Genomic DNA, 20,481 nt, shown 5'->3' on the forward strand with positions numbered 1-20,481 from the left:
TCTACTGTGTCTCATAATTGAGATAGAGAACAAAATAAAGAAGGAATCAGAGGAGAAGACATCAGTTGAGCCTCATTGTTATCCGAAACAAAGAATTAAAGATAGACACAAATATTCATCAAATTCAACAGAGGAATAAGTGAACATGGAGAACAAGAAGGAAGAGAAGTGAACATCTAAAGAGAGAATAAGGAATAATTTCAGGCAAAACAAAATTCCTGATCCCCAAGGTAGGATTAAAATGGAAAAAAAGGAAGTGAGAAAACCAAAGAACTAGAAACTAAAAGTAACCCCAAATTTGGGGGAATAACTAAACAGGTTATTTTATTTGAACTTAAAATAATTTTATTATAATACAAAAAAATTCTGAAAGATATTACTCTGGAAGGTACTGGGTAACATGAACTGACACAGAGTAGAATATGCTAAAGGAGGAAGAACTTTATTAAAGGAAAAAAATTTAAAGATTAATGACCAACTATATTTCCAAAGGACCTGCAATATAGCATGTTCCCCTTCTTGTAGAAATACTCAGGATTCAGGATGCAAGAAAAGATGTACATTTTGGGGTAGGAACACTGTTATGCTTCTTTGTCACTATGATTTATTTTTTTTCCCTTTCTCTTGTGGGTAGTTTTGTTTTTGTTGCTTTGTTTTGTTTTAGTGGGAGGACATGGTAGAAAGGGGACTTAGAAATAGTTAGAAATGTTAAAATATTTTTAAATGGACCAAAGAGGCCAGTGAAGGAAGTTTAAAAGAAAGCAAAGCAAAACAGGACAGTTTTGAAATTAATATGTGGAATTTATTATGTACTTTCAAAAAAAAAGGAAGTAGAATGAAATAGAGACTCATGGTTTCATATGCTATTGTGTATATATGGAAATCTTGTTTTTGATATATAAGCCCAGAGTAAGAAATTAAATGTGTTTGCTTTTAAATGAATGAATTCTTCCATTTTACTTTTTTAATTTTGTTTTAATATTTGCTCTTCTACCCCCATATTCCTGTTTTCTGTTTCTACCAATCTTCCTTATGAATCATATTAGAAGATGGAAGTCATATCATTTTGATTTACTGTTCATGGCCAAAGCCACTAAAACCAATGGTTTTCAAAATACTTTACTGTCAAGGACTATGTTTGTCTTTAATCCTAAGGTTCGTTATTCATTTTTGTACCTCAGTGTTTTTCCTCTCATTACCTATATACACCCACATAATATATATACGCACATATATATGCATATATATTAAATATAATTTATGTATTTATACTAAATAATTTTAATTATTTAATTTAATACAATAATAATAACTAAATACAATATATAGTAAATACAATCAATAATTAATAAATAAATGTTAAATAACAATTTAAAATGAGGCTAAGTATAGAAAGTGCCAAGTATAAAGAAGCCTCAGGATAAACTACTTCAGACATCCTTTGGTCTCCGGTGGATGATTCTTCATTGGCAAAAGTGCTTTACTAATTCATTGGACATTTTCCTTGCTGATTTCATTTTGTTTAAATAGTTCTGAGTATTGATGTTAATATTTATGGTATTCGGTATTTATGTTCTTTTTATCTATGTTTCTCCTCAAAGGAGAAGAAAGAAGAAATTACTGCTACTAAATCAACTGATTCAAGCCTTGACAATTACATAAATGAAGACAGACAAAGTTTTTCAACCAAGGATACAAATGAACTAATGGTACAATAACTTACTCTGAAGCTTCTATTTTTAATTTGTTGCACATCTTTTTTTCTTTTTTAAAGTAATTTTTATGGTTATCTTTTGTTTCCATATCCCCTACATTTATTTGTATGTACTGTTATAATCTGTCCTTCCCATTCCCCCCACTGAACAACAGAAGAGGAAAGGAGGAGAGAGGGAGACAGAGAGAAACAGAGAAGGAGAAAAGGAGGGGGGGAGGGAAGGGAGGAGAGAAAAACTTGATTGGGGGATGGAAGAGGGAGACAAAGAGGCAGAGACAGAGAGATAAAAGAGAGCAAACATAACCCTCAGTATAAATATCCACAGCCCAATAAAACACGTATCCATATGGATACGTGTTTTATTGGGCTGTGGATATTTCTGAAAATGTATGTCTGTCTCTGTATTTTAATTTTATCATCACTCACAGATGATTGGTGAGTTTCATCTTCAGTCTTCTGAGCATATGGTTTATCATTGCATTGATCACAATTTTAATGTCTTTCAAAGTTGTTTTCTCCCATAACGTTATTTTTTTCTCTTTTTTTTTTTTTTTTTTGAGACAATTGGGGTTAAGTGACTTACCCAGGATCACACAGCTAGTAAATGTTACTTGTCTGAGGTCAGCTTTGAACTTAGGTTCTCTTGAATCCAGGGCCAGTGCTCTATCCACTATAGCATCATCTAGCTGCCCCAACATTATTATTTTGTAACTGATTCTCCTAGTTCTGATCACTTCATTCTATATGAGTTCATAGAAGTCTTCTTAGTTTCATCCAAAGCTATCCATTTCATCATTTCTTATGGTATAATAATAAAAATTTATATTTTATGTAATAAAATATCATATGTAACATTATAACAAAATATAAAGAGTATTGTATTCACACACCAAACTGTGTTCAACTATTCTTCGGTAGAATAGTGCCTTAATTTTCAATTTTTGGCTATTACATCCAAATATTTTTGGATCTCTTCTTTGATCTCTTTAGGGAATAGGCCTAGAAGTGATATAGCTGGATCAAAAAATATGGATAATTTAACATTCTGGGAATGGTTCCACATTGCTCTCCAGACTGGCTGAACCAGTTCTCAGCTCTACCAACAGCCTATTAGTATGCCTGTCTCCCCAGCGCACTTCCAACATTTGTCATTTTCCTCCTTTGTCATTTTTGTCTATGGGCATGAGGTAGAAGTTCAAAGTTAATTTAATCTGCATTTCTCTGTTTATTGACAACAGAGAGCATTTATTCACATTGTTGTTGATAACTTGGATTTTCACTTGGAAAACTGCCTGTCCATATATTTTTCCCATTTATCTATTGAGAGATGGAATTTTATAAATTTTAATTGCTTCCTTAAATATCTTGCATATGATATCTTATTCAGAGTTCCCATTTATATTTTAAATTCTGCTGGGAGTGAAGGCCAATGGGCTTGAATTTGACACATTTTTCCTAGACTAATTTCTTCCAAACTATGATGTTAATTTGTGGTTTTGTGAATAAATGTGTAGCTAGATGAATTGCTCTATGTTTGAGTTTGTTAATGTTATTGTCTTTTTCTATTCTCTTTTCAAAGAGTTCGGAAGCCCTCAATAACGAATTGAGTGATGGATTTACTGATTATGGCCATGACAATTCCATAAGCATGGATTTGCAGGAATCAGAGGTACTGTTGTTTTTGAAAAATCTTTTGTAGCATTTTATTTTCCCAGCATTTCTCCCTTTTTGTTCATCAATCTCTATCCCAAATGGTCCATAGTCAGTGTCTTCAAATTAAAACAACAACCATAGCAGCCTTAAGAACCTCTGGATAAGCCCTTTTAAATCTCCTTTAATTCACACCATGGCAAAATGGAAAGAACTTCTAGGGTCAGAAGACCTGATTCAAACCTTCTCCTGGTCACTTATTAGCTGTGTGACCTTGGAAAAGTTAGCTTAGTTCCCTGGACTTCAGGCTGTCCCTGGACTTCAGGCAGCTCCTCTTTATAAAATGAGGGACTGAGTTCAGAGATCCTTTTCCCCATCCCTGATCCTACATTGGAGAATTCCTGATTATATCATAGGCGCTCTCTCTCTCTCTCTCTCTCTCTCTCTCTCTCTCTCTCTCTCTCTCTCTCTCTCTCTCTCTCTCTCCCCTTCTCTCCCTCTCTCTCTCTCTCTCTCTCTCTCTCTCTCTCTCTCTCTCTCTCTCTCTCTCTCTCTCTGTCTCTCTCTCTCTCTGTCTCTCTCTCTGTCTCTCTCTCTCTCTCTGTCTCTCTCTGTCTCTGTCTCTGTCTCTGTCTCTCCCTCTCTCCCTCTCTCTCTCTCTCTCTCTCTCTCTCTCTCTCTCTCTCTCTCTCTGTCTCTCTCTCTCTCTCTCTTTCTTTCTCTCTCTCTCTCTGTCTCTGTCTCTCTCTCTCTCTCTGTCTCTCTCTGTCTCTGTCTCTCTCTCTCTCTTTCTCTCTCTGTCTCTCTCTCTCTCTCTCTCTCTCTCTCTCTCTCTCTCTCTCTCTCTCTCTGTCTCTGTCTCTCTCTCTCCGTCTCTGTCTCTCTCTCTCTGTCTCTCTCTCTCTCTTTCTCTCTCTCTCTCTTTCTCTCTCTCTTTCTCTCTCTATTGCTCTCTCTCTCTCCCTTCTTGAGTCTCAAACTCAAGCCCATTTACCTTTACTCCTTGTGCTAAATAATATATGTGGGACATTTTAAACAAAAGTTTTTAAAATAAAGTAGAACATCTATAATGTTCATTTGTAGATTTCAAAGTAAATGCTTGACCACTGGAATCCCTCTTTATTTCAATTTGTTGTTAATATTATTAACATTTTGGATTCTCCCTATATCCCTATAGGATAAGGAGATGAAATCCTTTGATACTGAAGTCAACAGTGATGTTCCTAACCATGAGAATTCCAAAACCACAGATGAGCTGAAATTAGAGGTACTATTGTTTTTTTTCAAAATACATGCAAAGATAGTTTTCAAAATTTACCCTTGCAAAACCTTGTGTTCCAAATTTTTCTCCCTTCCTTTCCCCCACTCCCTCCCCTAGACAGCAAGTAATCCAATATAAATGAACCATGTTCAGTTTTTAAAAACATTTCTACATTTATCATGCTGCACAAGAAACATCAGATCAAAAAGAAAAAAAAATGAGAAAGAAAAAAACAAGCATGCAAACAACAACAACAACAAAGGAGAAATTACTATGTTGTGATCACATTCAATCCTCATAGTCTTCTCTCCAGATAAAGATGACTTTCTCCATCCCAAGTCTATTGGAATAGCTCTGAATCACTTCCTTGTTGAAAAGAGCCAAGTCCATCCCAGTTGATCATCACATAATCTTGTTGCTGTGTGCAGTGTTCTCTTGGTTCTACACACTTCACTCAGCATCAGTTCATGTAAGTCTCTGCAGGCCTGTCTGAAATCATCTTGCTGGTCATTTCTTACAGAACAATAATATTATTCCACAATATTCATAGACTATCACTTATTCAGCCATTCCCCAACTAATGGGCATCTATTCAATTTCCAATTCCTTGCCACAATAAAAAGGGCTGCTACAAACATTTTTGCACCTGTGGGTCCTTTTCCTTTTTCATGATCTCTTTGGGATACAGGCCCAATAGAGACACTGCTGGATCAAAGAGTATGCACAGTTTGCTAACCCTTTGGGTATAGTTTTAAATTGTTCTCCAGAATTGTTGGATCAGTTCACAATTCCACCAACAATGTATTAGTGTCCCAATTCTCCTACATCCAACATTTATCATTATCTTTTCCTGTCATCTTAGCAAATCTGAGAATTGTGAAGTGAGTACTGTTGTTTTTACAAAATCTTCTGGTTTGGTAGCATCCTGCTTCCCAGGCATTTCCTTCTTTTTGTTCATTAATGTCTCTTTGATAGGATTCATAGTCTACAAATTAAAATGAGACAGCCTTAAGAATCCCTTTAGAACTCCTTTAATTCACAACATGGTAAAGTGGAAAGAACTTCTAGGGTTAGAAGACCTAATTTAAAACTTACCTTGGTCACTTACTAGCTTGGTGACTTTAGAAAACTTATCCTGGCTCTCTGAACCTCAACCTGCTCCCTCTTTATGAAATGAGGGATATTATTAGACTAGACTGATTCTGAGGTCCTTTCCAGCTGTAGGTCTCTGATTCTGCATTGGAAAGTTCCTGATTACACCATAGGCTCTCTCTCTGTGTGTCTCTCTGTCTCTGTCTCTCTCCCCCCTCCGTGTGTGTGTGTGTATGTGTGTGTGTGTGTGTCCTGTTCTTTCAAATTCATCTTAAGCATTGGTAGTCTAGGAAAAGATGCATCCAGTTCAAGCCCATTTGTCTTTGCTCCCAATGCAGATTAAAAAGTAAATGTGAAGTTTTTAACAAAAATTTTAAAATACAGTATAAAATCTATAATGTTCATTTATGGTTTTCTGAGTAAATGTATAGCCAGAGGAATCCCTCTTTATTTGAATTTGTTACTAATATTATATTCTCTTTTCAAAGAGTTCTAAAGCCCCCGATAATGGACTGACTGACAAATTTGCTGGTGTTCATGGGGGTGAGAGTTCCATAGGCATGGATATGCAAACATCAAAGGTATTGTTGTTTTTGCAAAATCTTTTGTAGCATTTTATTTCCCCAGCATTTCCCCCTTTTTGTTCATCAATGTCTATCCCAAATGGTCCATAGTCAAAAAATTATAAAGTTCATTTGTGGATTTCTGAGTAAATGTGTGGCCAGAGGAATCCCTCTTTATTTAGTTTGTTATTAATGTTATTTACTTTTTTATTTTCTCTTTTTAAAGGAGAAAAGCTTCTTAAGTGAATTGAGAAAACTGGAATTTCCCAATAGTGATTTTGAAGATAGCGATTCTATAAGCATGGATATACAAAAATTAAAGGTACTGTTGTTTTTGCAAAATCTTCTAGTTTTGTAGCATTCTGATGTCTTGTCTGTCTGTTTCTCCCCCCTTCCTTTCTCTGTCTCTCATTCCCTCCCTCTCTCCTTTGTCTCCCTCCTGTTCTCCCATCTCAATTAAATATTTGTAGTCTAGGAAAAGAAGTGTCAAACTCAAGTCCACAGACCTCCACCCCAAGTAAAGATTAAAATATAAATTGGAAAATTTTAAGAAAATTTAAAAATAAAATCAGATGGTAAGGGGTTAGAACAAATACATATATGGAGCATTACAAGGGTCTTGGCTAGTCTTAGACAGGACTCTGTATTTGCTTATATGTGGATCCCAGTTACAGTCCTGGGTGGCAATCCCAGGGTGAACTGGAGTACTAACACATCAGAGTCTGCAGCCATAATTGAACTGGAACCCTCTCACAGTTACAGTGCAGAGCAGAGTGCTTGTGGTCACTCACAGACCAGAGCACAGACCAGGAAATCATACCACCTTGGAAGAACTAAAACCTTACAAGTCACTAAAAGTTTCTCTGAAAACAGCCACACAAAACCCCTAAAGTTTGGGACCCTGGAAACAGAGCCCTACTTTAATAAAAAGTTTAAAAAGTCTCTAAGTCTGGGGAAATAAGCAAGCAAGCAAACAAACAAAGATTCTAACTATATAAAATTACTATGGTGACAAGGAAAGTCAAAGAACACAGAAGATAATAAAGTCAAAGCTCCTACATCCAAAGTCTCCAAAAAAAAATGAAAGTCTCAGACCATGGAAGAGCTCAAAAAAGATTTTGAAAATCAAGAGAAAAAAAAGAAAAAATTATAAAGAGAAATGAGAGCAATGCAAAAAAATCATGAAAAATGAATCAACAGCTTAATTAAGGATATACCAAAAGAAGAAGAACAAGAACAAGAAGAACAAGAACAAGAAGAACAAGAACAAGAACAAGAACAAGAACAAGAACAAGAACAAGAACAAGAACAAGAACAAGAACAAGAAGAACAAGAAGAAGACAACAATACCTTTAAAAAAAACTGTCTAGCCTATATGGTAAAAGAAAAAAGCCAATGAGGAGAAAGAATCCCTTAAAAATCATAGATGGGGGAAAATGAGGGAAAAAATCACTGAAGATTTAACATGTATTGGTTAAGATTTAACATGTATTGGTCAACCTGCCATCTAGGGGAAGAGGTGGGGGGAAGGAGGGGGAAAGTTGAAACAAAAGGTTTTGCAATTGTCAATGCTGGAAAATTACCTATACATAAAATTTTTGTAAAAATTAAATAAAAAAATAAATGCTTAAAAAAATTCAATGAAGAAAACAACTCCTTTAAAAGTAGAATTGGACAAATGGAAAAGGAGGTTCAAAAGTTCACTGAAGAAAATAATTCCTTAAAAATTAGAATTAAGAAAATAGAAGCTAATGACTATGAAAAACAAAGAAACAATAAAATGAAATCAAAAGAATTTTTCAAAAAAGATTACCATGTGAAATATCTCATTGAAAAAACAACTGAACTGGAAAATAGATTCAGGAGACATGATTTTAAAACTATAAGACTAAAACAGAGACACTGATACATTGTTGGTGGCATTGTGAATACATTCAGCCATTCTGGAGAGCAATTTGGAACTATGCTCAAAAACTTATCAAACTGTGCATACCCTTTGATCCAGCAGTGTTACTACTGGGCTTATATCCCAAAGAGATTTTAAAGAAGGGTAAGGGACCTGTATGTGCAAGAATGTTTGTGGCAGCCCTCTTTGTATTGGCCAGAAACTGGAAACTAAGTGGATGCCCATCAATTGGAGAAGGCTGAATAAATTGTGATATATGAATATTATGGAATATTATTGTTCTGTAAGAAATGACCAACAGGATGATTTCAGAAAGGCCTGGAGAGACTGACAGGAACTAATTCTGAGTGAAATGAGTAGGACCAGGAGATCATTTTATACTTCAACAACAATACTATATGATGATTATTTCTGATGGACGTGGCCATTTTCAACAGTTCCAAAAGAGCAGTAATGAACTGAACCAGCTACACCCAGCGAAAGAACTCTGGGAGATGACTATGAACCACTAAATAGAATTCCCAATCCCTCTATTTTTGTCCGCCTGCATTTTGGATTTCCGTCACAGGCTAATTGTACACCATTTCAAAGTCTGATTCTTTTTGTACAGCAAAACAACAGTTTGGACATGTATACATATATTTTATTTAATTTATACTATAACATATTTAACATGTATTGGTCAACCTGCCATCTGGGGGGAAGGGGGGGAAGGAGGGGAAAAATTAGAACAAAAGGTTTGGCAATTGTCAATGTTGTAAAGTTACCCATATCTGGTAGATAAAAACTATTATTTAAAAAAAACTATAAGATTACCTGAAAGCCATGATTTAAAAAAAAAAAAAGTAATTTTTCAAGAAATTGTCGAGGAAAACTGCCCTGATATCTTAGAACCCGAAGGTAAAATAAAAATTAAAAGAATCTGCCAATGATCTCCTGAAAGAGATCCCAAAATGAAAACTCCCAACAATGTTATAGCTTAATTCCAGAACTCCCAGTCAAAAAGATAATATTGCAAACAGCCAGAAAGAAACAATTCATGGATCAGGGAGCCTCAATCATAATAACACAAGATTTAACAACTTCTACAATAAAGGATCAGAAGATTTGGAATCTGATATTCCAGAGGGCAAAGGAGCTAGACTTACAACCAAGAATGACCTACCCAGAAAAAAAATGAGTATAATCTTTCAGGGGAATAAATAGATATTCAATGAAATAAAGGATTTTCAAGCATTCTTAATGAAAAGACCAGAGCTGAATAGAAAACTTAACTTTCAAATATAAGACTCTAGAAAAATAAATAAAGGTAAACAGGAAAGGGAAATCAGAAAGAACTTAATGAGGGTGGCCTTTTTGCATTCCTACATGGGAAGAAGATACTTGTAACTCACAAAAATGTTATCATTATCAGGGAAATTAAAAAGATTATTAACATATATACATACAGAAGTGGGGGTACAGGTGTTAGTTAAATGTGAAGTAGTGATATCTAAAAAATTAAATTAAAAGGTAAGAGAGGAATGTACTTGGAGAAAGAGAAAGGAAGAGATAGAATGAAGTACATTATCAAACATAAAAGAAGCAATTAAAAACTTTTACAGTGGAGGGGAAAGGGGAAAGTAAAGGGGAGTAAGCAAACCTTACTGATGGATCAAAGAAGAAATAACATGCACACTCAACTGAATATAGAAATCTATCTTATCCTACAGGATAGTGGATGGGAAGAAGATTGGATAGGGGGTGATAGAAGGAAGGGCAACTTGGGGGGGCAGTCAGAAGAAAACATTTTGAGGAAGTGCATGGCAAAAGGAGAGAGAATAAGATAAAAGGGGGAAATGCAGTTAGCAAAAATAATTGTGAAAAAAATTTTTGAAGCATTTCTCTAATAAAGGCCTCATCTCTCAAATGTAGAAAAATGGGTCAAATTTATAAAAATAAGAGCCATTCCTCAGCTGATGAATGATCAAAAAGTAAGAACACAAGGATTCTGGGAAGATGGCAGAGTAGGTTGGTAAATTTCAAGGTCTCCCAATTTCTGCCACAAATATAACAAATTTGCACCTTATGGCAAACATAGACTGGTGAAAAATCAAGAGGACTTGAGGTAGAACAGGGGTCTTCCTGATACAACCTGAGAAGAAGACCCAAAGCCAGGATTAATCCCCGTGAAGTGCAAACATCTCAGGGATAGCTCCACAGAAATACCAAGGGGGGAGTCTGGAGAGAGCTGAGTGTGGTTGGAGCCTCATAAGGAACCACAGAAACTTTCATCTACAGGACTGCTTTGGAATATGAGTCTTGAGTCTAGGAAGACTGAATTTGGCCGGGCAAGAAGGAACCAGCATACCCATGAGTGCCGAGGAAGTGGGGCAGGGATGCCATTGATTATGGGCACTTGATGGAGGGGGAGATCCCTTGGTTTGGGGTTCCTGATCAAAGGAGAGAATTGAAGTAAATGAAACCAGAGACACCATCCCCTCCACCCCAGGATTAGAGGTGCTTATATTAATATTCTTATTAAAAAAACAAAATGAGCCAGCAAAGAAGAAACATACTATGGGAACAGGAAAGACCAAGTTTCATCTTCAGAGGAGGAGAATGAAGTAAAAAAATAAAAGTTTTCATCCCAAAGAGTAATGTAAAATGGCTCCCTACCCAGAGATAATTTATTGAAGAACTCAAAAAAGAATTTAGAAGTCAAATGAGAGATATTGAGGAAAAAAACTAAAAAGAAATAAAAATAAAAACCATTCAAGAAAAACAAGATCACAAAAAAAGTTAACCAACTAGAAAAGGAGATACAGAGTCTTAAAGACAAAAATAAGTCTTTGAAAATTAGAATTGAGTAAAAGGAAGCCAATGAAGGTAGGAGAGACCAAGAAATAACAAAAGAAATTATAAAGAATGAAAAAATAGAACAGTATGTGAAACATCTTATAAGAAAAACAACAGATCTGGAGAACAGATCAAGAAGAGAAAATATAAGAATAATTAGACTTCCTGAAAGTTGTGACCAAAAAAAAAGGACCTTGACAATAATGCAAGAAATAATCCAAGAAAATTGTCATGGAGTGATAGGGGAAAGTAGAAATAGGAAAAATCCACTGTTCACCACTTCAACAAGATCATCCTTCATGGAAAACACATAGGAACATTATTGCCAAACTTTTAAAACTCCAGATCAAAAAGAATATTTTGCAAGAAACAAGAAAAAAAATTCTAATTCTAAAAAAACCAATGCTAGAGCTACAAAATTGTACAGGATTTTATCAGCAACCACAAGTCCTGAAATCATCTCTATCAACAATCAAAAGAACTAGGCCTGTGGCCAAAAATATCATATCCAGCAAAACTATAATATTGAACAAGAAAAATGGACATTAGATGAACTTGCAGATTTTCAGAACTTTCTATCAACCAACCTGAAATTAATAGAAAATTTAACATATAAGAACCAATAGCAAAAAGCAATTTCAAGGAACTCAACATGGATAAATTATTATTATTATTATTATTATTATTATTTTTTGAGGCTGGGGTTAAGTGACTTGCCCAGGGTCACACAGCTAGGAAGTATTAAGTGTCTGAAACTAGATTTGAACTCGGGTCCTCCTGAATTCAGGGCTGGTGCTCTATCCACTGCTCCCCCTAGCTGCCCCAACAGGGATAAATTATTTAATTTTTTTTTTTACATGGGAAATGTATAGCATATGTTTAAGATTGACATCAGAAATAGGGCAGCTCAAAAAAATTGGGGCAGAGTTAAGGTAAAAATAGTAATCATGCTATATAAATGAGACACAAAGGAAGAAGAGACATAAAGACATTGGCAGGGAGGGGGGGAGGGCTCATTGTTCTGAAAACCTACTCACATCAGGAATGGGTTTAATCTACCACACTACATATATAATATGAAGGGTTCAGCACCCTCCAAATTTTATAAAGAAATAAGGGGGAAGGGATTGGCAGACAGGGAAGCAAAGGGTGAGGGATGAAGACAAGGGAGGGATATAGGATGGGGAGAGATTAATAGCAAGGCAAGTGAAGGAGTAGGATTAAAGCAAAGTTTGGTCAGCAGGGATAGTAAAGATATGTCTGTGTGTTATATGTGTGTGAGGTTGTATATGTGTATGTATGAGTATGTATATATGCACATATCTATGTATAAATATATCCTTTCTTAACTATAGCCTGCTTGGGGGTGGGATGGGATGAAAGGGGGAAAAAGAATAAAGTATGTAGCAGAAAACCAAAGAACAATTTACAAGGAAGTAAAGAAAAGATGGACACTCATGAATATAATTTCTTCTACTAATAGATATATACTTTATTGAACCGACATTTGTTGTTACATATTTTGAAATCTCCCTGATGTTCTTCTGGACACATGACAATGTCCTATTTTGTTTTGTATTCCTTTTCTGTTTTTCTTTTTTCTTATTCTATTTCTTTAAATAAAATAAATTTGGGGGGAAAAAAAGAAAAGAAAAAGAACAGTTTTCAGTTGAAGTAATCATAGCTATCTATAGACATATGAAAAAATGATCTAACTTACTATTGATTAGAAAAAACAAAACAATTCTGAAGTGTCACCACCTATCTATTAGAGTGGCTAATAGAACTAAAAGAAAAATGACAAATGCTAGGGGGTGTGGGGAAAAGAGACATTAATGCATTGTTGATAGAGTTTTGAACTGATAACTATTCTGCAGAGCAATTTGGAACTATATCCAAAAGGGCTATAAAACCACATATACCACTACTAGGTCTGTATCCCAAAAGAGATTTAAAAAAAAAAAAAAAGAAGAGGACCTATTGTACCAAAAAATATATATTTATAGAAGCTCTTTTTTGGGAGCAAAGAAGTGGAAACTTAGGAGATGTCCATCAATTGGAGGATGACTGAATAAAATGTTGTATGTAATTATGATGGAATGGTATTGTGCCATAAGAAATGATGAACAGGATGCTCTCAGAAAAACCTGGAAGGATTTTTATGGCCGATGTAAAGTGAAATGTATAAAAAGAAACAGAAGTATTATAAGGTGATCAGCTATGAATGACACAACCATTGTTGGCAATATAATAATCCAAGACAACTCTGAAGGACTTAATGATGAAAACTACTATCCTCTCACACATACAAAGAATTGATGGTGTCTGAATGCAGATTGAAGAATAAACTTTATTTTTGAAGGGTTTTTTTTGGTCTGTGTTATTCTTTCACACTATGACTATTATGAAAATGTTTTGCATGACTACACAAACTATATTAATTGCTTGAATTCTCAATGGAGGAAAGGGCAAAGTAGGAGGAAAAAAAAGAATATGGAACTGAAAGTTTAAAAATAAATGTTAGAAATTGTTTTATATGCAACTGGGGAAAATAAAATACTAATTTTTTTAAAAACCAAAAAAAAAATGTGAAACATAGTAGAACAACTAGGTTTATTTGTGGTTTTCTAAGCAAACATGTAACCAAAGAAATCCCTTCTTCTTCAGGTTTGTTGCTAATGTTATTGACTTTTTGTTTTCTTTTTTCAAAGGAGAAGAAAGCCTTTGATAATGAATTGATCAACTTATTTGTGGATGTTCCTAGCCTTGTGAAAGTCATAAAAATGGACATACAGAAATTACAGGTATTATTGTTTTTGCAAAATCTTCTGTTTTTAATTCATTCACCAGTTGTTTTTTTCCAAACCCTAAAATCCTTGATCTGGTTCCACTGGGAGATGGCAGAATTTATAGTGCTTAGGCCTTCCAAAGTACTTGTGTTTTCCCAAGAATGCTGATAATTTAGCCTTCCCATTGATAGCTCAGAAAATATATAAAATCCTGGGCTGCAGAGAGGGAAACATGAGTCAGCATTATTCAGGGCAAGCAGAAAAGCTAATAGGCGCTCAGAATGGTAAAAGACTATGATCCTATTAATGGCAGGAACTCCCAATAAGGAAATGCCCTCCACCCTCCAAAATCTATACCTATTCTGCTGCTGTTATTCTCAAAAAGTTAGTTTCCTGGGGCACTCTAAAGTAATGTGGAATTAAAAAGGAATACGCATTTAGTTCATTAATTTATTACCATTAATGAATGGTGCCCATGCCCGGGCACAAAATATTTCATTTATTTTTTTCAACAGTATTTTACTTTTCCCAAAATGTGTAAAGATAGTTTTTTTAAAAATTTTATATATATATATATTTTTTTTTTTTTTTCCTGAGGCAATTGGGGTTAAGTGACTTACTCAGGATCACACAACTAGAAAGTGTTAAGTGTCTGAGGTCAGATTTGAATTCAGATCCTCCTAACTTTAGGGCTGGTACTCTATCTATTGCGCCAACTAGCTATCCCAAAGATAGTTTTCAACATTTATTTTTGTAAGACTTTTATGTCTCCCTCCCTCCCTTACCTTCCTCCTCCCCAAGATACAAGAAAAATCAGACCAAAAGAAAAAAAAAAAAAAAAAACACATGAGAAAGAAAAAAGTAAACAAAAAAAGGTAAAAATACTATGCTTTGATCCACATTCAGTCTCCATAGTTCTCTCTAGATGTGGGTGGCATTTTCCATCCCAAATCTATTGGAAATGCCTTGTATCACCACATTGTTGAGAAGAGCCAAATCTATCACAGTTAATCATCCCATAGTCTTGTTGTTACTGTGGACAGTATTCTCACTTCTCTCAGATCATTTATCTAAGTCTTTCCCAGCTTTTCTGAAATCACTCTGCTCATCATTTCTTATAGAGCAATAATATTGCCTTACATTCATATAGCATAACTTATTCAGCCATTTCTCACCAAGTGGGCATCTATTCAATTTCTAGTTCCTTGTCACTACAAAAAGGGCTGCTACAAATATTTTTGCACATATGAGTGTTTTCCCCTCTTTTATGATCTCTTTGTTACATAGACTGCTGAATCAAAGGGCATGTACACTTTGATAGCTCTTAGAGCATATTTCCAAATTGCTGTCCAGAATGGTTAGTTTTACAACTCTATCAATAATGCATTAGTGTTCCTGTTTTCCCATGTCCCGACATTTATCATCCTGTCATCTTCCAATCTGAGATGTGTGAAATGGTACCTCAAAGTAGTCTTACTTTATATTGCTATAATCAATAATGGTTTAGAGCATTTTATATGACTCAAAATGGCTTTAATTTCTTCATATGAAATTTAGAACAAGCATTTATTAAATAACTGCTGTGTCAGGCACCGTACTTAGTACCTGGGATACACACACACACACAGAGAGAGAGAGAGAGAGAGAGAGAGAGAGAGAGAGAGAGAGAGAGAGAGAGAGAATAGAATCGTCTGAAGAGAGCCATATGCACCCAGAGAGAAAACTGTAGGGACTGAGTGTGGATCACAACATCATATTTTCACTTTTTTGATGTTGTTTGCTTGTATTTTGTTTTCTTTCTTAATTTTTCCCCTTTTTGATCTGATTTTTCTTGTGCCTCACAATAATTGTGGAAATATGTATAGAAGAATTGCACATGTTTAACATATATTGGATCACTTGCCATCTAGGAGCAGGAGAAAAAAATCTGAAAACTATCTTTGAATATTTTTTGAAAATAAAAGGCTATTATTTTTAAAAGAAGAAGAAGAAGAAGAAAGAGAGAGAGAGAAAGAAAGAAAGAGAAAGAAAGGAAGGAAGGAAGGAAGGAAGGAAGGAAGGAAGGAAGGAAGGAAGGAAGGAAGGAAGGAAGGAAGGAAGGAAGGAAGGAAGGAAGGAAGGAAGGAAGGAAGGAAGGATGTTAGACTAGACAAAGTTCTAAAGTTCTTTCCAGCTCTAAGTTTGTGATCATGAATTGGAAAGTTCCTGAGTTCCTCATTACATCTTAGGCTCTCTCCCCTCCCCTCCCCTCCCCTCCCCTCCCCTCCCCTCCCCTCCCCTCCCCTCCCCTCCCCTCCCCTCCCCTCCTCTTCTCTCTCTCTCTCTCTCTCTCTCTCTCTCTCTCTCTCTCTCTCTCTCTCTCTCTCTCTCTCTCTCTTTCTCTCTCTCCCTCCCTCCCTCCCTCCCTCCCTCCTTCTTTTCCTTTCATCTGAATTAAATATTTGTAGTCTAGGAAAAGTCTAAGAGTTTGAATCAAACTCAAACCTATATTCCTGCACTGCCAGTACAGATTAAAATATGAGAAATTTTTATCATCTTTAAAACATAGCAGAATATCGATAATGTTCATTTGTGGGTTTCTGAATAAATGCATTGCCAAAGGAATCTCTTTTTGTTTGAGTATGTTACTAATATTATTGACTTTTTATTTTCTTTCTTCAAAGGAAAAGGAAGACTATGATAATGAATTGTTCACTTTGCTAGCGAATGTTCCTGGACTTGCAGATGCCATAAAACTGGAATTAGAGGTATCATAGTTTTTACAAAATCTTCTGTTTTTAATTTTGTAGAATTTCCAAATCCTGATCCAAGAATTTATTCACAGAACTCAATGATAAGATATTCCTCAGATCCCTGACCTGGTCCCATTGGGAGATGGCAGCATCTCTAGTGCTTAGGTCTCCCAAGTCTGCTTGTGTTTTCCCAAGAATGTTGATGATTTTGCTCTTCCATTGACAGCTCAGAAGGCAAACGTAACCTTGGATGAGAGAGACAGACAGACAGAAAGACATGGAGATAAAGACACACAGAAAGACAGAGAGAGACAGAGACAGACATAAGTCAACAGTGTTTCAGAGCATGCAGAAAAGCTTATAGGCTCTCAGGATGGTACCAGATATGTGATTTTATCAGTATGAGTGTTAACAAGCATAACGGCCTTAAGATTTCCTGAATAAATCCCTTTAGATCTTCCTTAATTCACAACATAGTACCATAGAAAGAACTTCTGGGGAGAAGATCTGGTTCAAGTCTTATCTTGGTCACTTCTTAGCTGTGTGACCTTGGAAAAACTTACCTTGGCTATCTGGACGTCATGCTGCTCCCTTCTTATGAAGGATGGAAGAAATGCCCTTAGTCCAATACCTATTCTATAGAGAATTTGTTTCCTAGGGCATTCTGGGATTTAAAAAAATTGGAAAGGAACAAGCATTTATTAAGCACCAGTTATATCAGGCACTATGCTTAGTATACTAACGTGGTAAACAAATAAAAAGAATAAGAATAATCAGAATCTCTGATCTCAAAAAACTTGAGCATGTTATTGAGAGTGTAAGTCCATAAAACTGATGGTTCCCAAGTTTATGGCTATATTTTTGTAACATTTGGTTTCCCAGGCATGTTTCCCTTTTTATTCATCAATGTCTCTTCCAAATAATTTATAGTTAGTGTCTTCAAATTAAATTGAGGTCCCCTTTAACATCCTTAGAGTCCCTGGATAAGTTTCTTTAGATCTCTAATTTACAACATGGCGTAGTGGAAAGAACTACTGGGGCCAAAAGATCTGGTTCAAACGTTACCTTGGTCACCTACTGGCTATTGTCTTTCATTCTCAAAGAGGTTCAAAATGACATCACAAAATGACAACACAGTGTGTCATGTCCAACTGTGGCTGATCAAACCAATATGAGCTCAGAAGACTATCACAGATTGAGCACAAATTACAGAGAAGTCCATATGAATATTTGGAGTGAAGATGTCTTTAATACTGTCATTTAAGAGGACTTGTGGAAAATCATGGCAAAATTTAGTTGCCTGTGATTTCAGAAAAGCCTAGAAAGACCTACCTGAACTGATACTAAGTGAAGGGAGCAGAACCAGGAGAACATTGTACACAGTATCAGCAAGCAGTATTATGTGATGATCAACTGTGATGAACTTGGCCTTTCTCAACAATGTAGTAATTCAAGGCAATTTCAATAGACTTGGGATGGAAAATACTAAGAACATTCTGAGAGAAAACTATAGAGATTGAATGTGAATCAAAGTATTCTATTTTCACTTTTTATTGTTTGTTTTCTTCTTTCTGGTGGTTTTTTCCCCTTTTGATCTGATTTTTCTTGCACATATGGCAAATAGGAAAATATGTTTAGGAGAATTGCACATAATAAGCTATATCAGATTACTTGCTCTCTTGGGGAGGGGAGAGATGAGAGTGAGAAAAATTTAGAACATAAAGTAGAACACAAGAATGAATATTGAAGACTATCTTTACGTGTACGTGAAAAAATAAATTATTGGGGAAAAATGACAGGACAAAGAAAGTAGATGTGAACAGAAAAATTAAAAATTGTTAAGAAGTTATGCACTGAATTTAATTGTAAATCGCTACTAAGGTTGTTATATTGACATTTTATTAGAAGTTTTATAATTGTCATTTTAAAAATTTATGATATGCTTTTGCATTTTCCCAAGCATCAGCGCAATGAAGCTGCATGCTTGTTCTTATGCTTTTTAACATAATGTTCTCAGCAATGTTGTCAGATACCTTCAATAAGGATGAAAAAAAAATGGTATCAAGATCAACCACTACACCGACAGCAAATTATTTAACTTGAAAGGCTACAAGTCAGCACTGGAAGGAGAGGAGAATGTAACTTTTTGTTCAAATTTGATTGCACACTCAATGCATTCTCTGAGGCTGAGATGCACCAGAATATGGATAGATTTTCTGCTACTTGTGCTAATTTTGGCCTAACACAGATTCTCCACCAGCAAACAATCATATGTAGAACCATTGATAGCAGCAGAGGGAGAAATATTCAGTGTTGTGGAAAGTTCATTTACCTTGGTAATATACTTGCCAGGGATGTCCACCCAGATAATGAGCTTGACACTTGCATTGCCAAAAATAGCTCAGTGTTTGGAAAGCTTTGAGAGAGAAGTATTAGGTTGTCTACCAAACTGATGGACTACAGAGCCATTGTGCTGTTTTCATTGGTCTATGATGGTGAAACTTGGACAGCGTATCAGCGCCATGCTGGAAACTGAATCACTTCCATTTGAATTGTCTTAGGAAGATTTTGAAGATCACCTGGCAGGACAAGGTACCAGGACACTGATGTCCTTTCCTGAGCAGAACTGCCAAGTGTTCCAACTCTGCTGCAGAAAGCTCAACTCCAATATGTTGGTGTGTTATTTGAAGGCCAAATGTATGCTTGCCTAAAAGACTATTTTTTACAGAGAAGTCCTATAAGGCAAGTGCTCACAAAGAGCAGCAGCAGCAATGTCAGGACATTGTCAAGGTCTCTCAGAAGAAATTTGGAGTTGATTAGGGGACATGAGAAGCTCTGGCACAGGATCACTCAGATAACATGCCCTTATCAGCAAAGGCACTGTGCTCTGTGAGCAAAGCAGAATCGCAGTCACTTACTAGCTGTGCGACCTTGGAAAGTTTACTTTAGCTCCCAGAACCTCCATCTGCTCCCCCCCCCTTATAATCCAACTAGATTGGGTTCTTAAGTCCCTTCCAGCTTTTCAGTCTATGATCCTGCTTTGGAGAATTCTTGATTGCATCATAGACTGTCTTTCTTTTTCTCTGTCTCTACCTCTGTTTCTCTTTCTTTCTCTTCTTCTCTATTTCTCTCTCTTTGTCTCTGTGTCTCTCTCTTTGCCTCTATCTCTCTGTTTCTGTTTCTCTGTTTTGGTCTGTCTCTCCCTTTGTTTCTCTCTCACTTTGTCTGTCCATATGTCTCTCTTTGTGTTTCTCTCTTTGTCTCTGTCTCCATTTCTGTCTCTGTCTGTCTGCCTCTCTCTCCCCTTCTCTCTTCTGTTCTTTCATTTGAATGAAATGTGTATAGTTTAGGAAAAAATGTGTCAAACTCAAGCCTGTTAGCCTTTACTCCCAGTACAGATCAAAATATAAATGGAATTTTTAAAAAAATTTAAATATATAATAGAACTTCCATGATGTTTATTTGTGGCTTTCTGAGTAAATGTGGGGCCAGATGAATCCCTGTTTATTTGAGTTTGTTACTAATGTTATTGTCTTTTTATATTCTCTTTTTAAAGAAAGAAGCCGCTTTGAGGGAAAAGGCCAATGAACTTGATGCCCATGGTCGTGACAGTTCCATAAGCATGGATTTGCATAAATCAAGGGTACTGTTGTTTTTGCAATATCTTCTGGTTCTGTAACATTTTGTTTCCCAGACATTTCCCCCTTCTTGTTCATCAGTATCTGTCCCGAATGATCCATAGTCAGTGTCTTCAAATTAAAGCAACAACAAGCATAACAGCCTTAAGAGCTCCTAGATAAGTCCCTTTAGACCTCCTTTAAATTACAACATGGTAAAGTGGAAAGAACTTCTGGGGTCAGAAGACCTTGTTCAAATCTTACCTTAGTCACTTATTAGCCTTGGGACCTTAGAAAACTTACCCTGGCTCCCTGGACC

General features: G+C 35.7%; 1 protein-coding gene across 1 annotated transcript in view; it reads left to right on the forward strand.

Moving 5' to 3' along the window:
• The window catches only part of DGKG (diacylglycerol kinase gamma), a 213,458-nt gene that overhangs the window by 77,886 nt on the left and 115,091 nt on the right, over positions 1-20,481 (forward strand). The window contains exons 18-25 of the mRNA XM_074264238.1: positions 1,602-1,709; positions 3,294-3,383; positions 4,542-4,631; positions 6,206-6,298; positions 6,507-6,602; positions 13,736-13,828; positions 16,477-16,560; positions 20,102-20,188. Of these exons, the coding sequence (XP_074120339.1) occupies positions 1,602-1,709; positions 3,294-3,383; positions 4,542-4,631; positions 6,206-6,298; positions 6,507-6,602; positions 13,736-13,828; positions 16,477-16,560; positions 20,102-20,188 (741 nt within the window). The remainder of the gene's footprint in view (positions 1-1,601; positions 1,710-3,293; positions 3,384-4,541; positions 4,632-6,205; positions 6,299-6,506; positions 6,603-13,735; positions 13,829-16,476; positions 16,561-20,101; positions 20,189-20,481) is intronic.

The sequence above is a fragment of the Sminthopsis crassicaudata genome, chromosome 4 (assembly GCF_048593235.1).
Source record: "Sminthopsis crassicaudata isolate SCR6 chromosome 4, ASM4859323v1, whole genome shotgun sequence".
In the NCBI taxonomy this organism is placed as follows: Eukaryota; Metazoa; Chordata; class Mammalia; order Dasyuromorphia; family Dasyuridae; genus Sminthopsis; species Sminthopsis crassicaudata.